Genomic DNA, 24,121 nt, shown 5'->3' with positions numbered 1-24,121 from the left:
CATGGCAATGAAGTGGGAATAAGCAATTAGCTTCTCCGCAAGGGAGGGAAGCATCGGCTCGAATTATCTGCATCAAGCGTGCTGTTTATCAAATGTAATGCAGCAGGGGACATGGGATCATTTCTGTCGTTCTTTCGTCTGTGTTTTCCTCAGGTTGATGCCACCACAAACGCCCCAGTGTGAATTTACCCCCCCCCCCAACCCCCCACCCACACACACACGGGCCACACTTGGTCGGCGGCGTTAGCCGGCAGAGCTGATGGCGATCCAGCGCTCCCCTCGAATGGCTCAGAAGGGAAATCGTGAGCCTGCCTTGGCTTTCGACTTTAATCTCATTTTGCACTTCGCCCCCTTCTTGCAAAAATAACACCCCTGTCACTAAAGGTGCTGAGGGTGTTTTAAGATTCAGCATTCAGAGGAGCGGGTGGTAATTGACACTGTTATGTCAAAGCCGGTTTATATATTTATTTTTTATTTAAAATTCATTTGCCAAAGGATTACATCATGGTAGAAACACAATAAAAAGAGAGAATGTGCACTTTCTGCCATTTTAATTCTGTTACCTCTGATCAAACCCGTACTACTTAATGTGACTTAAAGCTGACATTTCCTGTCATTCTTATGCTTCACATTCATATGGTATAAGGCCTATTGGTTGAAACCTCATAACAGTATTTAACTTTGAGTATTAAAAAAAAAACAGGCTACTGCTGAATTTTACAGGGCTTGTTTTAAAAGAAGAAAAAGAATGAGGTATACATGATAACCATTCCGTGTTGTTTTCTGGAACAAATTCAACATGTTGTTCTTCAAAACAAAAGCCATAAAATGGGCGTTGTATGAAATTTCAAACAGCACAAAAAAAAAAAAGAAATGCTAAGCTTCATGTGTGCTTTTCAGTGCAGTGAATTTAAGCATTTTGCCAGGTTAGTCCCCAGGGCCGGCTCTGGGTGGTTTGGCACCCCAGGCTAGACTCCCCAGCAGCAGGAAACAAATTTTGTCATTTCATTTATATGAAAAACATTTTGGTAGCACATGGTGTCTGGCTGCTAACCGGCTAGCTGGCATCTGTTTCACAACAAAAGTAAAATATTAAAATTAGTGTAAATAACTCATATCATGTATTATTTTTTTCCCCCCGCTTGCTCTATTGCGCCCCCTAATCAAATGGTGCCCTAGGCGATCACCTATGCTGCCTGTAGGGCGGGTTGGCCCTGTTAGTAGCGACCCTTAATGTATCCTCCGACAGAAACAGGCCGATCTAGTCTGTCCCTGACTTTTGACTGACTTCTGTTCAGTCACAGAGGTTGTACATATGTTGGAATAGGGCTATCGCACTGACTTTTAGGTGTGAGAATGAGACTGGGAGATGCATGTGAGGCTGGGATGGTCGCACTGTGTGTGAGATGTCTTAAGTGACATATGTTGTAAATCGTGGACAGTCTATATATACGGAAATGGTACCCTCGTTTAGATAAATCAGACAAATTTCATCGACAACTGCACAGGGTTCCCTAGCCTGTCTAAGAAGATCTGCTTGTTTACTGTAAAAATAAACTTAGATCCCGCCTGAGTTTCCCTTCATTTTCGTGCACACCTGCGCTCCCTGAATGCGGTCCAGCATTCAGCTTTTCAGAGAGACGGGGCAAATGGCCATTAACATTCTGCACACTGATTGCAGGCGCACGAGTAAAAACAGCCTTTTGCTTTCTTAGCTCCCAAAAGCCTGTGGTGTCAAAGTGTGTTAATGCTTAATTAAAGGATTTCTTTTAAGTATATATTCAAAAATAATTTCATCCAGTGCTCTAAGCAATGGAAATAATTCTAAGTATTTTCCAGTTGTATGTAAAGGTTTTATTGCTACACAGCCTAATAACGGGGCCCGTGACTTTAGTATGTTTTTGACTATCACAACATCAACTTCTAACAGTTTTTTTTATACCAACGTAGCTTTACTTTCTGTTTACGTAAAAAATTCCTCATTAGTTCTGCTAAGAAATATAAAAAAATTTTTAATATTCAATTATACTGCAGCAGAGCAAAGCACTCTTCAAGCATAAAAACTGCTTATATATTAAAAAAAAGGAAACACTGAAATTGAACTTTAAGCTTCAGTTGGTGGTTTAAAGTACAAAGTCGTCGAAAAAATATATCTTGACAAGTCATACTTCTGAAAATCTTTACTCACACTTTCAGAAATCCTGTCTTAAATAGCCTGACTTGAGCGCCTCGTTTGTCCGCCTTGAGGTCTTTACTCGACGGCCTCTGGTTCTGCGTCCATGCAGGTTTCCCAGGGGTTACGGGGTATTTGAGGCATAGAGATGACGAGCAGGGCTATTCCACTGAGGAAGAGCAGGACGAAGGCTGCGCAGGCGCAGGCAAAGGACCATGAGTAATAATACTCAATCCAGATGGTGTCCTCACTCTCGATCATCCTTTTCACGGATTGCCGCATCACTTCCACCGAGATGATTACGCAAACACCTGTATGTGAACAATACTGGTTATTATAATGTGAAATAAGATATAAATTAAAAATTATAATTAGTAATGTGTCCAAGTTTAATCATTTGAGTTAAACAGCCATACAATGTCAAAGACTACTTTGGCTAGTCAAGAATAATGGTTTCAAATAAATAAATTTCATATAAATGAAGAATATTGTTCAAAAGACAACTGTATGAAAGCTTTTAGTAAGCAGACTTGCACATGGTTTTGGCTCGTGTGTGTTTTACTTAAAAATATTCTGAGGGGAGAAGAAAACATGATTGGTTCAGTCGGATAACCAATCAGACTGTAGAGGAGGTTGGACCAAGACATCTGATTGATTGGTACTCTTCCCTCTAGTTGCTTTGACCCACCTCCTCAATCTGATTGGTTACCTCTCCCAATCAATCACTATTCATTCTGCTCAGAACATTTTTGTGCAAGTCGAACTCACATGAGCATGGTTGTGTTGTATCTTTCATAAGAACTTATTCGGTACAGGCTAATGGTGAACACCTTGCACAGGATGCAAGTCCGTCGGAGTGCAAATATTTATATGCCATGGGAAATACGGAGCTGCTGACTTTCTGTTTTTGGACTGCAGGAGGACAACATAGTGAAGGGTATGTCAAAGCCACACACAACCCTGAAGCCACAGTACTTCTCACGATGCTGCCATGCTACCCATTAATACCCTCTGTGTATCACACCATTGCAGTAAAGGCTGATTACCACCACTGTATTCATTTATAAACTCATTTGTAAGAAGGCATTCAATGTTCCTTTCATTAATGTTTAAGTCATTTCTTGCTATAATCAATGCTATCCCCTGAGACCACACTCAACTGGCATGTCATTGTTCTTCAGTGTTGAGATCCCAGTCTCTCCGCCATCTCCTTCTGTCTAATGAACTGCCTATCAGCATTAAGACGATCCTTATCTCTTTCCTATCATTGCTCCAAAACAATAATCATTAAACAAATGACGGCCTCCGTCATCTGCTGCTTCATTCTTCATTTCATATCGGATCATTTTTATAGGGATTTTTGTTTTGAAGTCCCTCCCAGCTCTGTCATGTTTTATATTTCAGAATTTGTAACCTTCTTCTAAGTAGTATTTTCTTATATTTCTTGGGTAACTTTGTCCAAATTAATGTATGAGTGAGGAAAGCTTGGCGTCACAGAGCAAGATCAGCTAGCAGCCCTAGAGCAGTGAGGGTTAAGGGCCATGATCCTGGGCCCAACACTCATATGATTACTCTACTGTAGATAGAAATTGAACCCACATCCATCTGGATATAAGCACAGATGCACATGATTCATACCTTGCTGAGCTACTCATCACCATGACTTACCCTTTACAGTTCAGTTTTAGAGAAGACAGTTTCTGATAGACAAATAGAGTGACAAACTGGAAATTCTGGAACTGATGTTTTTCAACTTGTGTCATTGAGGTCTATGGGCTTTGAACTGAGTACATGACATCCTTGGATTATGCATTAATGTCCACAATATGCCATGATGAAGTATAGGAAAGGAAGTTAAACATATTCGAGCTAAACACACACACACACACACACACACACACACACATACACACACACCAAACCACACCCGTTCTGACTTCCCGTCCTACCTGCAAAGGTGAAGAACATGCCAGCAGGTTTCAGCAGGTAGTCTTTGCCCTTCCCAAAGGCACACAAGAGGCAGAGTGTGCCCAAGATCATGAACGCCAAGCTGAAGATGGCAATGGCTGCTGCTGAGATGTTGTATTCTGGAAAGAGAGTCAGAGTGATGAGACGCCTTTCTCCAGTGTGTCCGGCAGCCGCGAGGTTTGCATATTAAGCACATCTTCATCTGGAGATCCCTCCAGCATGTCGGCTGCAGTGCTTCCTGCTTTTTCAAAAACAAAAATAAATCAGACCCCCAACCCTCTAAATGATTGAATGATGCCTGTTTGTTTATGCCACTGAAATAGCAACTGAAACTGGAGCGGCAATTCCTGTTTTTTGATAATCTGTGCAATGGGCACGAGGCAGGGAACAACCCTGGATGGGGGGCCAGCCCATCACAGGGCACACTCACACACCAGTCACTCTCACATGCACACCTACAGGCAATTTAGCAATTCCAATTAGCCTCAGCATGTTTTTGGACTTTGGGGGGAAACCGGAGTACCCGGAGGAAACCCCACGACAACATGGGGAGAACATGCAAACTCCACACACTTGTAACCCAGGCGGAGACTCGAACCCGGGTCCCAGAGGTGTGAGGCAACAGTGCTAACCACTGCACCACCATGCCGCCCCATAACAATAATAATAATAATAATAATTATTATTATTATTATTATTATTCTTTTAATTGAGATGTGTAATTCATCAGAATTGCAAATGCTGTGTTAATCAGACTCGTTTCTGCTGAAGGGAGGACTGATGGCTTCTAATTAAAACGCGAATCTGGCAGACAGTCCCCTACGTTGATACATTGAATCATTTCACAGAAGACAGAGAGCATCAGAGAGGGCAGCTCAGCTATAGAAGACGGAGCAATTGATCTGATTGGTCCAAAAGTAGTCATGGCTAGAAGCTCTGTTCTTGCTGAATGTTTGTACTGAAATCCCCTGTTCCACTTATGGATGTGTTTTATCTGATATGTTTATCTAATATATTTTACATTTTACACTGAAGTATAAAATTTTTTGATTTTTAATTTGAAAAACAATATATACATATATCTGTATTTTCTTTTTCTTCATATTATGGAACAGCAGGCCATTGTTATCCTTTAGATATCCGATTTCCTTGCCTATCGGTCAAATGTCCGGCATCAGAATGGCAGGTCAGAAGGTGACAACGCAGTGGAAGATGCCGATGCAGTTGTCCCATGCTGAATGGGAAGTGACGTGTGGTCTGAAGAAAACATTAGAATTATCCCTAACAAAAATAGATTCCTTTCATGTTTCGTGTTCCTTACTCATTTATAAGTTACACGACCATATATTCCGTGAAGTGACATGTACGCCTATAGAGGATGCAGAGGAAAGTTCAGCCATTTACTTTCAATGCAGTCCTTTGCCACATAGATCACCTGAGGTCTTCGGTATCTATATTAAACTGCACTGGCGTGTGGAGAAAAAAATAAATAAATCAGTCTGTGGAGGACAGAAACAGCAGAGGATAAAGCGGCTGGGTGCTTCAAAGGATGCGGCTATAAGCATCCGTGAGAGCATCTCCTCACCCCAGCATGGCTAAGGTGCCACTTTAATCTGTGACGGGGCGTGAGCTTTTGTCCTCCGCTGAGTGGGCGAGGGTTCACTCCGCGATGTAGCTCTGACGGCGGTTATGAGGGGGAGAAGTGAGCATCGGTATCGCGACTAAAGCTTTGAACAGCGATGAGAGAAGGCGGGAGAGCCCCCACCCCCCCCCCCCCCCCCCCCCCCCCGCAGGGGTAAGGGCTACTCCCTTTCAGGGGTTCCGCTTTGACTGATATGGGGAATCGGACTTGCAATATTCATTATGTCAGGGCCATACACTCCTGTTGATAGGTTATTACAGTTGCATGAATGAAAGATTACTTAAGTAGAAAGTGTTCAATTTACTGACCTATATTATCTGTATATTTCAATATCAATATTTTTTAGAATCTGCTCTTTAAGATTTATGCATAAGTTGACCTAGCATAATTGGATTGGTCTGAGTGGGGGGGCCCAAAATCTCTAGAGAGACCATTGTGTTTACCTGTTTGAATTTGAAAAAAATTGATTGGATAAAGAGGGCAAACAGGAAGCAGGAAATGGAAAGACTTCATTGATTGGTATGTTTTTGAAAACCCACATGGGATGCTAAATAAATGGCTCAAGAAGGAACTTGCCTTCATCCATTGCTAATTAAGTAGAAGATGCTCCATCTGCTTACTTTAACATTATTTTGTTGCTTGGCAGATGTTTCTGGCCAAATTGACTAGCACTTACTTATGTCATCCATCCATCCATTCATTTTCCAAACCGCTTATCCTACTGGGTCTTGGGTGGTCCGGAGCCTATCCTGGAAGTAATGGGCACGAGGCAGGGAACAACCCTGGATGGGGGGCCAGCCCATCACAGGGCACACTCACACACCAGTCACTCTCACACGCATTTCTACGGACAATTTAGCAAGTCCAATTAGCCTCAGCATGTTTTTGGACTGTGGGGGGAAACCCCACGATGACATGGGGAGAACATGCAAACTCCACACAAATGTAACCCAGGCAGAGACACGAACCTGGGTCCCAGAAGTGTGAGGCAACAGTGTTAACCACTGCACCACCATGCCGCCCCTCGCTTATGTCATCAACTGTATATTTCACTGTATAGTTCACGTCACTCACTTTGTTTACGTGTGTAAAAAAGGTGGGCTTTCTGAAATAGTATTGTCTTCTTTATTTTTCTTCACTAAGCTCCTGTACCTTCTGTGTGGTTGTCTCAGTGGTCATGTAAGCGCATGGTACATGTTGAATTTGCACTCCAGGATCTCTACTAGCTTCTAGGCAGGTGACGACAAAGAAGTGTGTTTGTGAGGGTCCGTCTGCCAGCTCTGTGCTTTCGTGATAGACATGTATAATTATGACTTCATATACAAGCCTCAGAGCTGTTTGTGGTTAATTTTATTTCACGGGAAGCTGAAGCTAATGTATTTAGATTATTCTGAGCCACCGTGGCGCTGAATTGATTCCACAGGCATGTCTTTAAAGAAAAAAAGGCCTTTTTTTAATTCATTTTGAATTTCTTCAAAGGACGACTGCTGGCTCATTTAAGATGAATGACAATGTCCAGCTGATGAATGAGACCTTCAATAAAGTCATGGATACATATGTAATGTCAGGAAGGAATGAAGGAACCTCTGTGAGTCCGCTATACCTTGATTGGCTTGGTGTCTATTATGTTAGGGGCATAATTTGCCCGTATCATATTATGGGATGTGTATCCAGGGCAGAACATCCTCAGATTGTTCTGAGCTCCTGACAGGGCACTAGTGACTTTGCAAATAATGAGCTTACCATGTCGGCAACTGTCAGCGTCCCCACAGGCCCCACATAAATTATTCCTGTTCCAATTTAGTCAGCTGTTACCGTGCATGTGAGAGATGAAGGCTGCTCTCCTTGAGCCCTCTGCCGTGCACTTCCAGCAAATGGACAGGTGCTGTGAGTCTCAGGGGGCACGCCGACGGAGACCATGTGACCGGCCTGCCCCCCCTCAAAGCCTCGATACTACCTCGCTGCTGCTGCAATACTCTATACCTTGGTGATTTTTATATCAGTCAAATTCTCTGCTCATATCTAAGGAGGGTGAGCATGTTCATAGGCAACAGGAAATAAACAATGATAGAATTTTATGTCTTGAAAAGGCAGTACTTTGTTGTCACGGACGCTAATGGGATCACTGTAGACAGGAGGCTTCAGACGTTATGGACAGTGGGATCAGTGTGCTTTAGACCGGTGGGAATAAACTAATTCTGGAGTGGGAAGTAGGTTAGTCATTGATTAAGAACGCTGGATAATCCCACCCACAGCCCGGCTCTCCCACGGGAGGATCGTATGGCTGAAGCCGAAACAGAAACCTTTATGGAAGCATCCCAAAGCTAGTCGTCATGGGTACGGCTAACATCTTAATTCTATTTTATTGAAATACGGTTCACCAAATTGCTTTTTTATATTTTGAAGATTCTGCCCATTAAAATAACAACTGACTAATCACAGTCGCTTTGATTTCCCCAGTTTTGATAAACTAAATTATCATTATGAATAATTGTGATGGTGGAAAAAATGACTACAAATTTTCCAGTATCTTTTCAAATAGTTTTGGCCCCGAGGATTAAGTTGTTAAAATTAAATAGTTACACCATTTGGTTTTTTATTAAAGTTAGGAAAATTGTATGATAAGTTTACGCAGTGTGTGATGAGGACCAAGTACGGGAGGAAACACTTCAGTGACACATAGCGTTTGGTTCTGTAGCAGTTTGGTTCTGTATCATAAAGGCTATATACTTGAAATACTAACACTTAATAATGTTAATAATTGTTAATAATGCTGAAGACTAGGATGAATTCAGTTAGAGTTCATTTTCCTGTCATTTAATAAATAGGATGACAGGCAGGCACTGAAGCAATCTGCACAAATGTCACTGAGGTAATTTGTAAGACAAGTTTCCAGCCTGTGTAAATTAGTGGCATTCATTGATACTAGTCCAAGAAATATATTTAACACCGGGTAAGATATCTTTTTCAGATGTGATGATAAAGTAGGAAGTTCTGTCAAATGACCAGCTTGCAGTGTATAGTACATGCAATGTGTGAGAGTATCATTTGTTAAGCTGGAATACATCACCTACCTTTCTGAGTCTTAACTTCAAAAACCTCCGCATCTTCCCCAGGAGTGAAATGTTTGAAGTATGAACAGTTCCGTTCTGTGGGGAAGATGGTGGAAAAGATTATGTCTTGATATATGATCTTTTAAAAAAGAATTTGCTGACATACCCAAATAGGACCATGACAGACAAGTTACTTGCATATGGATTTGTACTTTCCAAGTAAAGCTCATGAACTCCATGCGTGGTAGAAGGCGGCAAAATGTTATACCAAAAGTGCACTGCTGCTAATCTGTGTAAGAAAAGGTCTTTCTATATCGTTTTCTTGTAAAATTGTGCCATTTATGAAATATCAATTGATGAAAGATCAAATCCCTTGTGGTCTCTGTGTGGAAGTTCTTTGTTCTTTCCGTGCCTTCTGCAGACCAAAGACTCAGACTAACTCTGTGTGTGCCCTGTGATGGACTGCTATCCTATGCAGGGTGAACCCCAGCCTTGTGCCTTATATTGCATGGGATTGGCCAGTACATCACAAGGCACACACACACTCAGAGGTGGGTAGTTCAGCTCCACAGAGGAAAAGTCCAGACCAAGATTTTGTTTAAACCAACCAGTTGAATACTCTGTGACTGTGACTCTTTATACTCAACTGATTGGTTGAACTAAAATCCTGGGCTGGACTCTTAGGACCTGAATTACCCACCACTGCACACACTCCGTGGACAATATAGAGATGCCAACTAGCAACTGCATGCTTTTGGACTGCAGGAGGAAACCCTCCTGGTATGAGGAGAACGTGCAGACTCCTTACATACAGAGGGGAGGCAGGATTCGAATCCACAACCTGCAAGTGTGAGGCTACAATGCTACCAACAGAGCCAATATCATTATCAGTCCCAGCTCTCTGATATTCCTATGTCTCTGTCATTTTAATACAGACTTGCCAGTGTGTTTCTGGTCAGCCTTGCTCAGAACTGGGCTCAATATCAGCCTCAGCTCGCAGATGGCTGACCTGACCTTCTTATGTATGATTCTCTGGCACAGAGCAGCTCACTGTTCCTTCAATAACAGCAATTTGTCCAGACACTATCGCCAGACTAGAGCACTGGTACAATTTCCCACTATGGGGGTGAGGTGTGTTTTTTGACTCATCTTTCAAAAGAGCTTTATTTCTGAACCCCTGATGATCACACAGGTGGACTTTGGTGTAATTGGAAACCACTCTCGTGTTTCTTTTTTAGCAAGCAATGCTTCCAAAATTGCTACGCTCCCACATATCCCGCTGTTTAGTGTCTCTCTGATCTTCAGAGTCATTAATGGTGACCTCAGCTTAGGTGAGAGGATCCTGGAAAATCCCCGCCATTTTAGAGTCCCTTGCGACTGTGAAGATGATTTTACGTCTTACTCTCTGAGGGATTTTTGGTAAATGGTATCTCTTAGATGATCTTACCGCATACTCAGATGATATGGATCTGATTGTGTTCTGCTGGAGTTGCAGTTCATTCAGCCCTTTCCAGGTCCAAAATTTATTAAAAAACAATTTGAGGATATTTTTTCATCGCATAACAGAGCTTGTAAACCTCAGTCCTTTGGCATGGATCAGAGTCGAATTTATTCTGCAGGGCTGACTCAAATCTGGCCTAATTTCATAGTGAACCTGCTAAACATACAGTAAGTGCTCCTTCAAGTGGTTTGAGTTAAATAATAGAGGCAGTAACTTGACGTGTTTTTATTACACATCAGTAACCAGAAGCCAGTGCTGTGGTGTCACTCCGAGGCACTTTCTGTATGCTACTATTATGCACAAAACAGAACTAAACTTGATGTGAAAAATACAATTCTTTTCAAGTGCTGTGTATAAATGGGGATTTCCGGTTTGCACTGACGCATGGGGCTCCCTTTGTACAGCGCGTCTGCCAAAGAAACAGCAACTCAGCATTCCTTCATTTGTGCTTCATGAGACTTGAAATGCGACTGCTTCTACTGAAATGGCTGTAGGACTGTATGGAATGATAAGTCATGGTTCAAGAGGTGCTCGATCGCGTTGCTAAGCGCTGACTCACGCAAATACAACAGCAGGTTTTGCATAACATGCAGCCCTTGGGTACGAAGACAGAGTGTCAAAATATTTATTAAACACATGTGGATTATGGGTTGTCAAAAAAGTGGTCGTTTAAAATATTCATGATATAGCAATATGCAACAATATGTCTGTCCATTCATCTGACAATCACTAAGGCAGCACAGGGTCACAGTGGGGCCTGGAGCCTATCCCAGGCAGCACAGGGTCACAGGGTTGGGGAACATCCTGGATGGGGTGCTATTCCATCTCAGGGCACTTACGCTGCAGTATAGACCATTCAGAGATGCCAGTTATGTTAATATGTACTTATTAATTCATTACTTTAGGAATACAGCACCCAAACAATTCAACCAATTTCCACGTTGCAATCCTGTATTCTCAGAACATTCAGAACAACCATTTTAACACATAATGGAAAAAAGGGGTAGAGAAACCAAAACTTAATGCACATTGTCGATATTTACACTAAAATTATAATGATAACACTGGCATGGTGGTTGCCTCACACCTCTGGGACCCGGGTTCGAGTCTCCGCCTGGGTTACATGTGTGTGGAGTTTGCATGTTCTCCCCATGTCGTTGTGGGGTTTCCTCCAGTTTCCCCCCATGGTCCAAAGACATGCTGATTGGAGTTACTAAATTAACTGTAGGAGTGTGAGTGTGCCCTGTGATGAGCTGGCCCCCTGTCCTGGGTTGTTCCTGCCATGTGCCCATAGCTTCTGGGATAGGCTCCGGACCCCCCATGACCCAGAAGGATAAGCGGTTTGAAAAATGGATGGATGGATGGATGGATAGTAATCCATGGCAGTAGTACCAAGACAGAAATCAAGAAAACAAAGTTTAATTTCATGACAGTATGGAGGTAAACAGTACACAGCACAGTACAGCCAACACTGACCAATGGGGTTTTAGAGCTTTACATCACTAAGGAGATGTCTTCCAGTTTTACGCAGAGTGACCTGGATCACTGATATAATTCTGCGTTCTATAACACCAGGGAGGTGTAGTTTTAACAGATTAATGTAAAATCCTGATGTCTGACCTTTTCCCATTTTGCTTGCTCACTACAACAATTATTATTATATCAATTATTATTGCAATTATTATTGTTGTTGTTGCTATTACTACGACTAACCTTACCGATTGAGTGCATTGTATTAAGTAAATGAAATGATGATGATTATTGGTTAATACGGAGCCCCTGGAGGGACCTGTGCAAGAGGGTAAAATGCTCTTACTTTTGCATGCGCATGAAATAATTTCACGTGTGCACGACACTTTCACATTCTCATTTTATTTCTTTGCACAGGTTCCTTCAGGGGCTCCGTAGGTTTCATCATTCATGTCTTTTTTTAAATTTGCCCACTTCTTTCTCATCTCTAAATACCTTTGGAGAAACTAATGTGGTCAGTCACTGAAAAAGGACATTGAACATGCTTTATACATTTTTAAGCTCTTGCTTGCTTTAAAAATATTGAATATTTGACTTTCTTGCACTTTAGTAATAATGGAATAGTGGTAGAGAATGGACTGTGCTGAAATTGGTAGTGATGTTATTTGGTCCCACCAAAAACTGAACTGATGGCTTGGAATATCACTGAAGAAAACTCACAGTTATGGAATAACAAAGTGAATATCAACATAAGACCTTAGACACACAGTTGACTGGTCAAATATTATGCTTTCGAATTATTTAAAATTGACTTTAAATAGAACGGTAGCAAAAATACAAAATTTATACCACATTTATTCAAAGGTACTGAGCTGATTTCTGCCATTAACTGACCAGTGGAAAACGTAGCCTAATGAAGTTTAATCTCCCCCAAATAAAACCAAACTTTGCTTGAATTCTGTACAACAATGTCAGAAGGTTACAACTTGTTTGGCTCCTGTATGTTAGACCGTTGGATTAATTACACTGACAGATACAAGGCATAATGCCAAAGCTGCCTGAGCAGATGCCGGCTTTTTAAAATGCTTTTTTAGCATAGACTGCGGAGCTGCTTGTGACTCGGGGATGAGAATCCATCCTGTCAGTAATATGATAGCAGAGGTTTCTTAGCAACCAGTGCCTTTGTGATTTATCAGGTTAAAGCCCAGGTAGGTGGCAGAAAGAGGTTTGACATAAGGTTTCCAGAGTTTGTGTGTGTGTGTGTGTGTATAAATATTACAGTAGATGATTACAGTTATTGTATATATCCGTTTACAACAGGCTCAAAATATTTTCTCCTACTGATACATGGATCCCTTAGTAAAACCTAAGGAATTTGAAGAGCTTCAAGTGGGCTTATCTATTTTATATTTAGTTAATCTAGCTATACAGGTGTTAAACATTTCTCTCACATACATTTTCACCCACATATAAGCAACAATAATGCAATTACTCTTGTATCTACGCAGATCATTTACTCAAAATCCTGTTAATGTAATAATGTCCACCTTATGATGAATATATATGTTTACAGTGGATACACATTAAATAAGAGCCTGTTTGCTGGGTGCCTTGATCGCTTATTAGGATGTGCACCTATCAAATTCATCCAGTTTAGGTCTGAATAGCTGTGTATTTGTGTCATCGGTGACTGTTTCATTGCTACCAGACATTTGTTCGGTGTCATATGGCTTTGAGAGACAGGAATAGATTTACGAGTCTTGCAAGCTAGGTGTTATTTTTTGAGACTTGGACTGTTGTAAAAGGGCAGGGTATATGCAAAGAGGCAAATGAGTAATGTATGTCACTGCATTATTGCAAGAATCCGGGCGTGCTTCAGATATCACGCAGCAAGGGGATCTGGAAGCCTCTCTATTTATTTACTCAGTGAGCTAATGTGTGAACTAGCTCTGACTCCACGGGTCTCTCACAGGCACAACAATGACCTCAACAGGGCATGGAAACCAGCCCCTTTGCTGTTGTGTAGAGAAGTGAGGGTGCTTGTCAGCTGACCAATCGGGTGGTTATCGTTTTGGCGGACCATCTTTGGGAGGCGTGGCCCCGAGATAATGTCAATTATACATGTGCACTGCCTGCCTTGTTGATTTTTCTGTTTCCTAATTGAAGGACCCTCTCCCTCCCCCGCCACAAAGCTTTCTCCTCTTCTTGAACTATTTATTTATAGATGCATGAGCAGCTGCTGTCAGTCACGATCACTGCTCTTGGTGGTGATGTGCAGACACTATTAGTGCAGGTACTGGAGGTACAAATAGCCTGATGTATTCACTATTTATATAATGAAAATATCACAAAGATACGCAGATAGGTACATTGGTCTATTTTGCCCTTACTGTGTGTATGCATGTGCGTGCTGCGTCCCTGCGTGTGTGAACCCCCCCTTTTTCAGTCCCAGCAAAGGGAAACTCAGTTTTTTAAAAATCTGTGACTGCAATCAAAAAACTAAAAATTCCAAAAGTCTTGCATTTCATATGGTTACTTATGATTTAGGTTAGACCTGGGTAAGACTTGCGGTTATCATTGTTGGAATTAGGGTTTCTCCCATAGAAATGAATCAACAGTCCCCACAAAGACATGAATATAAACGTGTGTGTGTGTGTATTCGCTGTGTGTATTCGCTCCTGATAGACTGGTGTCCCATCCAGGTTCCTAGCACAGCAGTTAAGAGCTCCGCAAGTGTTTATTTTATTATCAGCTGGTAATGTAATGAGACCTAGTAACCTGCTGTATGAGAAAGGTGCCTGCCGTGGTACCACTGAACAAGATGCTACATCAAATGTCCGCAGCCGAATAGCCAGCTCCGGAAATAGACAAAATGGTATTTTGGTTCAGTTGAATGTGTTGGCTTTGGCACATAATACTAATGAAACAGAATTAGCCACAGAGGATGGAGTCTTATGCTGGGCTGTGTGTCTTCTCTCAGGGCAGAAGGTTCCCCACTTGGTTAAATAGCAGAATTCTTGTGGTGCATAATGAAACATCATCATTATGTATTTGAAATGAAAACAGGACCAAACATTTTTTAAATTAAGTTGTATGCCTTGAGGGGCGGCATGGTGGTGCAGTGGTTAGCACTGTTGCCTCACACCTCTGGGACTCGGGTTCGAGTCTCCGCCTGGGTCACATGTGTGTGGATTTTGCATGTTCTCCCCATGTCGTCGTGGGGTTTCCACCGGGTACTCCGGTTTCCCCCCACAGTCCAAAAACATGCTGAAGCTAATTGGAGTTGCTAAATTGCCTGTAGGAGTGCATGTGAGAGTGAATGGTGTATGAGTGTGCCCTGCGATGGGCTGGCCCCCCATCCTGGGTTGTTCCCTGCCTCATGCCCATTGCTTCCGAGATAGGCTCCGGACCCTCCACGACCCAGTAGTATAAGCAGTTTTGAAAATGGATGGATGGATGGATGTATGCCTTGAAAGAATCTTGTTTCGCTGTTCTTATCTTATGTGCTGATCCACACTCATCACTTTGCCTTGTCACTTTTAATTTATTACTACTTCTGTAAAACTGCTGCAGCATTCTCTGTATGCCACTGTGTCATTTCATATTGCTACTTTGCTCTGGCACGTATTGCTTTACTACCTCATGTTGATTACTGTATTATACGTCGCAAGATATATGTTGTTAGATATCTCAAAGTAGGTAGTATTTTGTAGGTAGTATTGTATCTTAGTATTGTAACGCTGCACTGCTCTGTTAATTTGTCTGTAGTGTGTGGAAAAACCATCTAAGTAAGAATTTCACGGTACATTGTTCACTGTTCTTGTATGTATTTGACAATAAAACTCTGAGTCTTGAATCTGTTCAGGGGGGCTTTGCATGGTCCGACCAGCAGCTTAGAAGGAGATGCAGGTCTTCCTGCAGGGAAAATCCCTTATATTGGCATGTTAGTAACTGGCCCCGTGCTTAACCATCCAGCCTCCGTGCCTCTGACAGGTGACTGATCTATCGGCGAGGGGGGTGAGGTTTACAGAGCAGCATAGCGACCCCCGTGGCCGGCCTTCTCTGTGCCCCTACAGGGAACAAACATGATGGACTTCACCACAGATGCGAAGCGCATGAAAGGGCCGACAGGGGGAGCTTTCGCCGGCCATTTAATTTGGCATTACCGACTGCGGTACCAGCGCGGACATGGCCATGACACCCTGCCAAAGAAACGGTCACTGTCGCTGCCGCCGCTGTCGGCAGGCGGACATCGTTACGGCGCAGGCCTCGTTAACGGGTTCCACTCTGCTCCCCCTCACATGCACAGTTTGTCAAGCCAGGATTTATGCTCCAGACTCCAGCAGCCTCACACATCTACAAACTCCCAGCTTCCGGGCACCGGCAGGGATGCAGGGGGTCACAATGGTATGTGTCCAGGACTGGGAAGCATACGATCCTTTCATCTAAACACAAAATAATCGTGAGATTCTGGGTCAAGGTGAAAAGAGAGGGTTGCTAAAGCAGGAAACCCAGTCAGAATAGAGATATCTGGGTCATTTTATTAATATACAGTCTTCCATGGTGTGAAGAAAACTGAACAGCTGCCATGTTCTGTGTACATGAGCTGAACTCTGGTTGAGGCCTCCTGCTGGTTAGGTTAGTTGTCTCTGGTAGCAGTCATTAATGACTGTAAATAGCTGCTGCATCGCATATACCTTGGGTAAGTGCCTTCCATTGGCTGCTTATGTTTTATATTTATGCTACAGGCAAACTTGTGAGTCTGCGGCATGATCTGCCGGGAACGGCACCAAAAAAATCTGCTTTTGATCCACAAACAAACACGGAGTGGGAAAACGCAGAGCTCGCGCCAGTCTATCAGGAGCGACTGATCATTGGTATGCAGCGTGAAGGACGCCGGTCTGCTTCTAAGGAGCTCTGTCTGAACCCCCCCACCCTACACGGGCAAAGCCTGGGCGGCCGGCCTAGATTCCCCTGGGGCCTGTAATGGTTTGTCCTGTGAATGAATGGTGTCGAGTGAGGGCTGCAACTATGTGTGGACTGCACAGGTGGCGCTATCAATTGCCTGGCTCAAGGCCCAGGGTCCACATCTCTGTTCCAGGATAGCTGAAAGTGAACGGGCAGTACAAACGACTATCCTTTGGGTTTATATACATTTAATCATGTTCAGTACTGTGCAAGAATCTGTGTTTCCCAACCCGGTCCTCGTGGACCTACAGACGGTCCACGGATTTCCTCCCTCCCAGACAGTCCACATTTTTGCTCCCCAAGACCGCAGACTGTCTCTGGGTCCCCGAGGACTGCATTAGAAAACACTGGTTTAAAAGATCTTCATATTGGTGAAAAACTATAATTATTTTGTTTGTTACACCCAGTTGTGCCATTAAAATGCCTTGTATGGCTAATCAGTACCTCATCAAGTTTAACCAATTAAGTTAATTAATTAAGTGAACTGGTGATGAAATTTAACAAATACATGGAATGATTGGGGGTCCCCTGAGGAGATGTTAGGGAACTGAAGTGATGCTCATCTAGCAATCCAACAGGATATCAGTAACTTTTTGGAGAACAAAAGAAATTCCTTTTTACTTCTTTATTGTGTTAGCGCTCATTTGTATATCATTACTGACCAATAAAAAAAATCTACTATTTCAGGACAGTGGGAAAAAACACATTTTCTCAGAAACTGCCGTACAAAATAAACCTAAAACAATGTGATGCACCCGTAGCACCACAAATAGAAGTAGAAACCATATTTACACAGCCAGCAGTGATTTAATGTTTTAAATGGACTTACGTGGATTGTTGTCAGCGAGGCAAATATGTCCCTGTCAACAAAAATACAAACTAATTTCACTTTCACTTTATATTTGCAATGTTAATAGGCTAGCTATCAACGTTAAGTTGTTAAAAAGACAGTAGAACCCTGGAACTCAAACGCCTCTCAACTGGACCACCTCGGACGTCGAACGGGTCTGTCGATTTTTTTCGACTGAAATCTTGTAACTCCGCCATTGGGCCGAGAGGCAAAATTTGGGTCGAGAGGCGTTCAGCTTCACCCACCTGCACCTCGAAGGGGTCGGTCGAGAAAAATCTAACCGAAACTCCTCCGAAAACTAGGAACACGGCAAAATAAAACAGCCGCTAAAACTCGTACAGGCCGAGATGGGCCAAGACGCGCCTCGCCTTCCAGACACTGACCGCTCCATCCTTCCTCCTCCCCACCACGCCACAGGTAAATTGCTCATTAATTGACATTTATTTCATGCTTATTGCTTTTTGTATCTGCTATTTCACGTGTTTGCAGGCAAGGCACCCCCCGTTTAACGTCCCCATTACATTCTGTAAAACCGGACGATAATCGATTTGGCCGTTGATCGAATTGTCATAAAAATCCGTACCGATAAATAAAATATGGCTAACAAGAGTTCATTAGCATCGCCATCCAGCATTGAAACAGAATTTATTTAGTATTGTACATTTCCAGGCCACAGTCGTTGACGCGAATGGACATTAAACGGGGGATACCTGTGTTAGTTTTATATTGGTTGTTAATGCTTTTTATCATTAATTAGGTAGGTAAATAGGTTTAAATAGGCAATCATTTGGGGTTCTGGAACAGATTAAATACATTTACATTATTTCTTATGGGAAAATTCGACTTGGACTTCGACCAAATTGAATCGAAACCAGCCTTCTGGAACGAAATAAGTTCGTGTTCCAAGGTGCCACTGTACTAATTTCACAGGTGACTTCATAAAACATCTTTTCATTGTGCAAATAGATGCCAAACACTATTAGACAGGGGAGACTGAGTGCTTTCAATCTATACTAAAACGTCACAGTGGTCAAAAAGTGGACATAGTTTTCATTGGACAGCGACAATGTATTTTAATATTAGGTTGTGTTTTGTAATGAGCAAATACACACTTACTACCCAGATAAAAAAGCTTTAAACGTTTTCATATACAGTACTGTACGTGTACATATTAGTACCTGCAGTGGTTTCTTTTACAGGTTTGTTTAATCAGCAGCTTCATAAAACCCATGGGCAGGAAGATAGAATTAAAGTGCTTTTATTGGTTTGGGTTTAGAAGTATCACAAACACAGACATTTATTTTTCAACATCAGAGAAGATGGGAAAATAAATAGTAAATTACAAAGCATTAAAAAGAAGGTCTGCATTAAATATGAAAGTCAGTCATCTCCGTCAGTGCATTCATGCAGACAGAGAACCTGCTCATTCTGTTTGTCCTGATTTAGGGATGCAAAGCTAATTAAAGTGATTTCCTCACAGCAGATAGCAGTGCGGGCATGTAAAATTGAGTTATGTTCCATTTTGTAATTTTATCAGCTGTAATGCCTGAACAGTAAATGTATATTTGCTCAGAAAGTCAAAATCACCCACCGCCCTCACTCCCCTCAAGCGACTCCCGTCCTCGCCAAGCTGCCCCCCCCCCCAAATAAAGAAGCAGCCCCCCCACACCAGAACTGTAGATACATCAATGTTAATTTTGCATTGAAATATGCTCCAGATCCCCATTCACTTATGGCTATTCACCCAACCCGCAAACGCATGGCAGCCCTCTTTATACAATATGGCTCTATCTTTATACTCATGCAGCTCGGTGAGGCTGCTCACGGTTTTCGTCGTCCATGTAAGCAAGGATGCAGAGACCCAGCAGATCATCAAATAACTCTTTCAGTCTGCGGAACATCCCGTACGCACGTAGGCAGTCTCATAGAATCATAGATTTCCAGACAGGGTTGCCAACTTTGTTCAGCTGGCTGGAGTGAGATTTTCAATTTGAGACAAGTCAGGAAACACATTTACAGGTATGCAACAGTTTTATTACCTTGCAAATAGTCTGTAGGGTTTGCAAACTATCTCAGTGCTTCTGTTGTAGCTAATTTTAGGTTTATAATGTACTAGTCATCTTCTCTCACTGTTCTGTATGCAGAGTATTTTAGAAGATCATTCGTTCTCATGACCATGAGATTTCACTATGCTGTTGTCAGCACAAGGGATTCCTGACTTGCTGACCACTCTAGCTTCCGACACTTAACAATTGACCCATCTGTACTATTTTACTATCTTATTTTGTTTATTATTGTTTGTTCTCTGGGTTTTGATCATTTTAAACAATGTTTTTGAGCTACTGGACACCTGAATTTCCCTGAGTTGGTGAATAAGGTATGTATGTATGTATGTATGTATGTATGTATTAGGAGTCTTACGGTACATGTTTTTCGGTTCGGTACGCATATTCGGTACATACGGTACATACATATTCGGTACATACACATATATACCGAACGGATGCAGCAAATGCGGGACCTTTGTGTGTTTGTGTTTGTCCCCCGAGCGACATTCGGAAAGGGGCGGATGAAACCGAACCACTATGCATACGCGCGTACGTCCTAATCTGAAACTGAATGCTGTTAATGTGGATACAGGTGCAGCACAGGTATTTTTAAAAATGCTGCACCACAGTTGATATTTATTTTGTTATGCTTTGCATTTTTTGAGACAATATTTGTGTTGCAAAGTTCGAATACGAGGCTGAAAGCTGCTACAGTACAGATCAGGTTCAGTTAATTTTCAATATGTGCACCTTAATAGATATTTATTTTATTTGTATTTATTTGACAGAATATTTATTGTGATTTACTTTTAAGTTGTAGTTTGTCATTAATTCAGTTAAATTTTATTTGTGTTTGCTCATTAGTAGGTTGCAGCAGTATTGACAGAGACTTTTTAATTTAAAAAAGACAGTCATACTTTGTTCAGTAAAGCACCGTTTAAAGAAATAAATAAATAAAAAAGCAATTTTTGTTTTGTTTCTTACACCCCTCCTGTACCAAAAATGTAGCAAGCCGTGACTTCAAAACCAAGGTACGTATCAAACCATGATTTTTGTGTACCGTTATACTCATACTATCTATCTATCTATCCATCCATCCATCCGTGATGGAATGATATAGATTTGCCATAAGATTTCTTGCGTGAGCGTGACAATCTGAAAGCGTTAGTGCCATGCTAGATGTTTCCAGGTCTGAATTCAGGAATGCGTAGTTTGAAACTGAGACCGTAGCCTATCCAACCTTTGCTTTTCTTGGCCACAGATGGCTGCCATTTTCAGCTGTTCTGCAACAAATGCTTCCTGGATTTATACTCGCTAATCTGTCTGTGTTCTCAACTGATTTTTTGAAAGTATATTGTTACAGAAGGAGAGGTTTCTATTTCAGTGACACATTCCTGGATGGTGTTTTGGTCTTTTTCTGGGTGAAAACATTGGAAAACATAGATTTATTGATGAATAAACAGGGCATAGTTAATATTAGGCCCACCGTAAACCTTGTTTCTCTCTAAATAGAGTTGAGGCGCCAAGACGGCCTCTGCCGTGCAACATGGATCTCTTCAAAGTTTATTTACATCCTGGCGTTCATCCATCTCATAACATCTCACGCGCATGGTGCTTCTTCAGCCATATAAGCTCTGTGTTCTTAGTGGGAAAGGGTCCGTCTCTTTCAAAGGACATCAATAAGTGAGTATGTTCTCTTCGTTGAGTAAAGCTGTAAATTGTATTTTCTTGATATTAACTGAATCATGTCATTTAGGCTCCCCGGAAATAAAATGCTTGTTTTTAAAGAACCATCCCGCATGATTATGGCACAAAGAAAATGTTGCTAATTTCAGTGTTTCCATTAAAATTCTATACCTAGACCAGTCACTATTTCTGGCTCTTGTTTTGAAGGAAATCTTACTACAAGTATTGAAAACAAAAATTTGCGTATGCACCCTTGCGGCATTTTAATATTGAAATATGGGCCGCAAATAGAACTTGGTGGAAGCCCCAGTTGTATGTGGAAGTGAAGCTTCACACACTCGAAGGTGGGGCTCTGGGATTCTGGAAATCAGAAGAGTTCCTCCCCGGAGTCGAGGCTGAGCAAGACGCCACAGAGGACTGCGCCCACGAGGCTTTGCGCAACATGCACTAGAGAACAACTGTTTACAAATGTGGTCGTTCCCTTCAGTCCCAAGAGCCCGATCATTCTTTCAGCATCTACAAAATTCCTGCCTTGATCCTTCTACTGAACTCCAGCTCTCGTTCTCTTTTCATTCCCCATTCCCTCTTGACTGATTGGATCGCCTCTTTGGACAAAACTCTCTGCCAAATAAATAAATAGAATTAAAATGTATTCCTTCTTTCCCCAGAATAAACAACAGAAAATTCATAAATGTTGTACAATCCCGAGGTGTTTCGTCATCGTTGGCATGCGCAACTGTTGCCTGTTATTCTAATTATTTAAGATATTATTTACTGTACTGCCAGGTGGTGGCTGTTTGAGGCATCTTATTCGTGAGTGGGAGCAGGTCTCAGTCACGTTGTGGCTTACAGCTGCCGCACTGGAGAGTCTGAATGTTTTAAAGTGTTAACCTCCCCCAGCAGGTGTTTTGGTGTCTTTTCGACCTTCAGCCCCCAACATGTTACATAGCCCTGTTTAACCTGAGGGGCTCCTGAAACAGGACGCACAAAGAGGATTCCACATGTCTTCTATGCCAGTGTTTCCCAACCTGGTACTCAGGGACCCCCAAATAGTCCAAGTTGTTCCTGCCTTCCAGCTTCCAGTGTGGACTGTCTGGCAGGGAGCTGAGAGGGAGCAGAAATATGGACCTTCTGGGGTTGCCGAGGACCGGATTGGGAAACACTGTGGTATGAGACAGATTGTCCAGCGTACTATGCATTGTGTTTAGCTGTCAAATAAGAGAGTCTGTTTTGTGCTGTGTGAGATTCACCAAGATAATCTGTCAAAATGACAGCACTGCCATCTATTCGCGTTCCCTTGAAAAAGATAAGTTACTGAGTTTGACTTCTGTTTCGGTGTTTCTCCTTCTCATATTTTCTTAAAACTCTAAAACTTGAGCTGAGCCTGGTTTGCGTTTAACTCCTCTCTGGCAACCGCAGTTATTATGCAGTTTATTTTAAGGTGTTAAGACAGGGCATAGCCCCGTTCAAACTGCTGCTTTGGGAATTCTTCGAAGTTAATAGGATGCACTTGCTAAAAGTCTATTTGTCGAACTGGAAAATGCTAAAACTTAAAAAACCAACCTAATTACAATTAACCTAGGCAACACTGTCACAAAACTGTTCATTGGCAATATATTCAACTCCACGCACACACACACACACACATACATACATATATATATGTATGAAATGGTTTAAATGTAAATATACCAAAGCATAAACAAATAATTGCATATATTGTTACAAAAACAAGTTAAACTACTGTCCACAGTTGGTCACACTTTTATATTTTGCTTCATCTGCTTTACTTTTAGAAAGGGGTTGGTTGGTGAGGCACTAAACGAAACATTAAGACATTGCTAGATCCACCACAGAGTTCTTCTCCCCTCCAAATACTCCCAATGTCTCACTGCTGCAAAGAAACACATGCTGCATTTCTTATACTGATCAACAGCTCTTTAATAAGACTGGAGTAGCACATTCTAAAGAGTTTCCTTCCAGACCACTACCAGTACCTGAAAGGGAAGAAGCACAGGGGTTGTTCTCAAGCATCATGTATTGGAGGTGCTCTTACCTCCAGGCAAGCTGATGGGGCCACAGCCCTTGCCAATGGCCTCCTCCTCCTCAATATAGATGGTCTTCTTGCAGAGCCTCCAAAGCCCAAAGTGGGCTGCCTCGCAGGTGTCGTTGAGCTGCTTGACTTCCGGGCTCATCACCGCCCAGTGATCTGTCACCACAGCGATGAACATGGCTGAGATACCCACCAGGATGACAAAGAAGGTGAACCTCACCTTGGCCTTCTTGTTCTCAAGCATGGTCCGTGTGAGTTATTTTGCTTGCAACCCTGAAGTTCCCGGATGTTGAGGCTTTGCAGCTTGAGTATTCTACTCAATGACCAGAGCTCACCCAACGTCTCCTCACTCCAGCTTGCTCTCCAGAAATCTCCGTCTCTAGTTTGAAAAAAGGCCAAGATAACAGCGACCTAGTTTTTTCTCTCTCTCTCTTTCTCTCTCTCTCTCTTCCCCTCCCCATTTTGCATTGAGCAACGAAGGCTATGGTTTAGACTACAGCTGTTGAGGTATATCAGGAAAGTTGATGACCATACACACTGTCCAAACTGGTTGGGTATGGGGAGGGGTGGTGTTTCTATTAATGTTCCCAGTGAGTCAAGCTATAAGGCTGCCCACTTATCATGTTACAGCTAGGTGGGCGTGCATCTGTCAAGGATTCCCAGAACTCAATAAATTGAGAAAAGAAAATCCCCCCAATATTGTTCGGTA

At 42.2% G+C, this 24,121-nt stretch overlaps 1 protein-coding gene and 1 long non-coding RNA gene across 4 annotated transcripts; one reads left to right on the top strand and one right to left on the bottom strand.

The window, feature by feature from the left end:
• Positions 1 to 450: 450 nt before the first annotated feature.
• LOC125742910 (voltage-dependent calcium channel gamma-1 subunit-like) lies at positions 451 to 23,858 on the bottom strand. Its single transcript, XM_049015357.1, has 4 exons — positions 23,416 to 23,858; positions 8,858 to 8,932; positions 4,123 to 4,260; positions 451 to 2,484 (listed from the first exon to the last, which is right to left on the bottom strand). The coding sequence occupies exons 1-4, from the start codon at positions 23,654 to 23,656 to the stop codon at positions 2,252 to 2,254; spliced, it is 687 nt and encodes a 228-aa protein (XP_048871314.1). The 5' UTR covers positions 23,657 to 23,858; the 3' UTR covers positions 451 to 2,251.
• Positions 19,117 to 22,352, top strand: LOC125742913 (uncharacterized). Of its 3 annotated transcripts, XR_007398227.1 has the most exons (4): positions 19,117 to 20,002; positions 20,682 to 20,704; positions 21,186 to 21,356; positions 21,567 to 22,352. It is a non-coding gene; the product is annotated as an uncharacterized LOC125742913 (long non-coding RNA). The 3 variants fall into 3 exon arrangements; XR_007398228.1 differs by lacking the exon at positions 20,682 to 20,704; XR_007398226.1 differs by having other exon boundaries at positions 20,682 to 21,356.
• Positions 23,859 to 24,121: the final 263 nt, after the last annotated feature.

The sequence above is a fragment of the Brienomyrus brachyistius genome, chromosome 5 (assembly GCF_023856365.1).
Source record: "Brienomyrus brachyistius isolate T26 chromosome 5, BBRACH_0.4, whole genome shotgun sequence".
Taxonomy (NCBI): domain Eukaryota; kingdom Metazoa; phylum Chordata; class Actinopteri; order Osteoglossiformes; family Mormyridae; genus Brienomyrus; species Brienomyrus brachyistius.
Note: the sequence above shows the minus strand (reverse complement) of the source record. Positions and strands in the feature narration are given on the sequence as shown.

Excerpts from the sequence above, each read along its gene's own strand:
- LOC125742910 (XM_049015357.1), bottom strand. The coding sequence starts at position 23,656 with ATGCTTGAGAACAAGAAGGCCAAGGTGAGGTTCACCTTCTTTGTCATC. Across the intron at positions 8,933-23,415 it reads CCCCATCAGCTTGCCTGGAG|AACGGAACTGTTCATACTTC; the intron begins GTAAGAGCACCT and ends TCTTCCCCACAG. Across the intron at positions 4,261-8,857 it reads TGAAGTTAAGACTCAGAAAG|AATACAACATCTCAGCAGCA; the intron begins GTAGGTGATGTA and ends CTCTCTTTCCAG.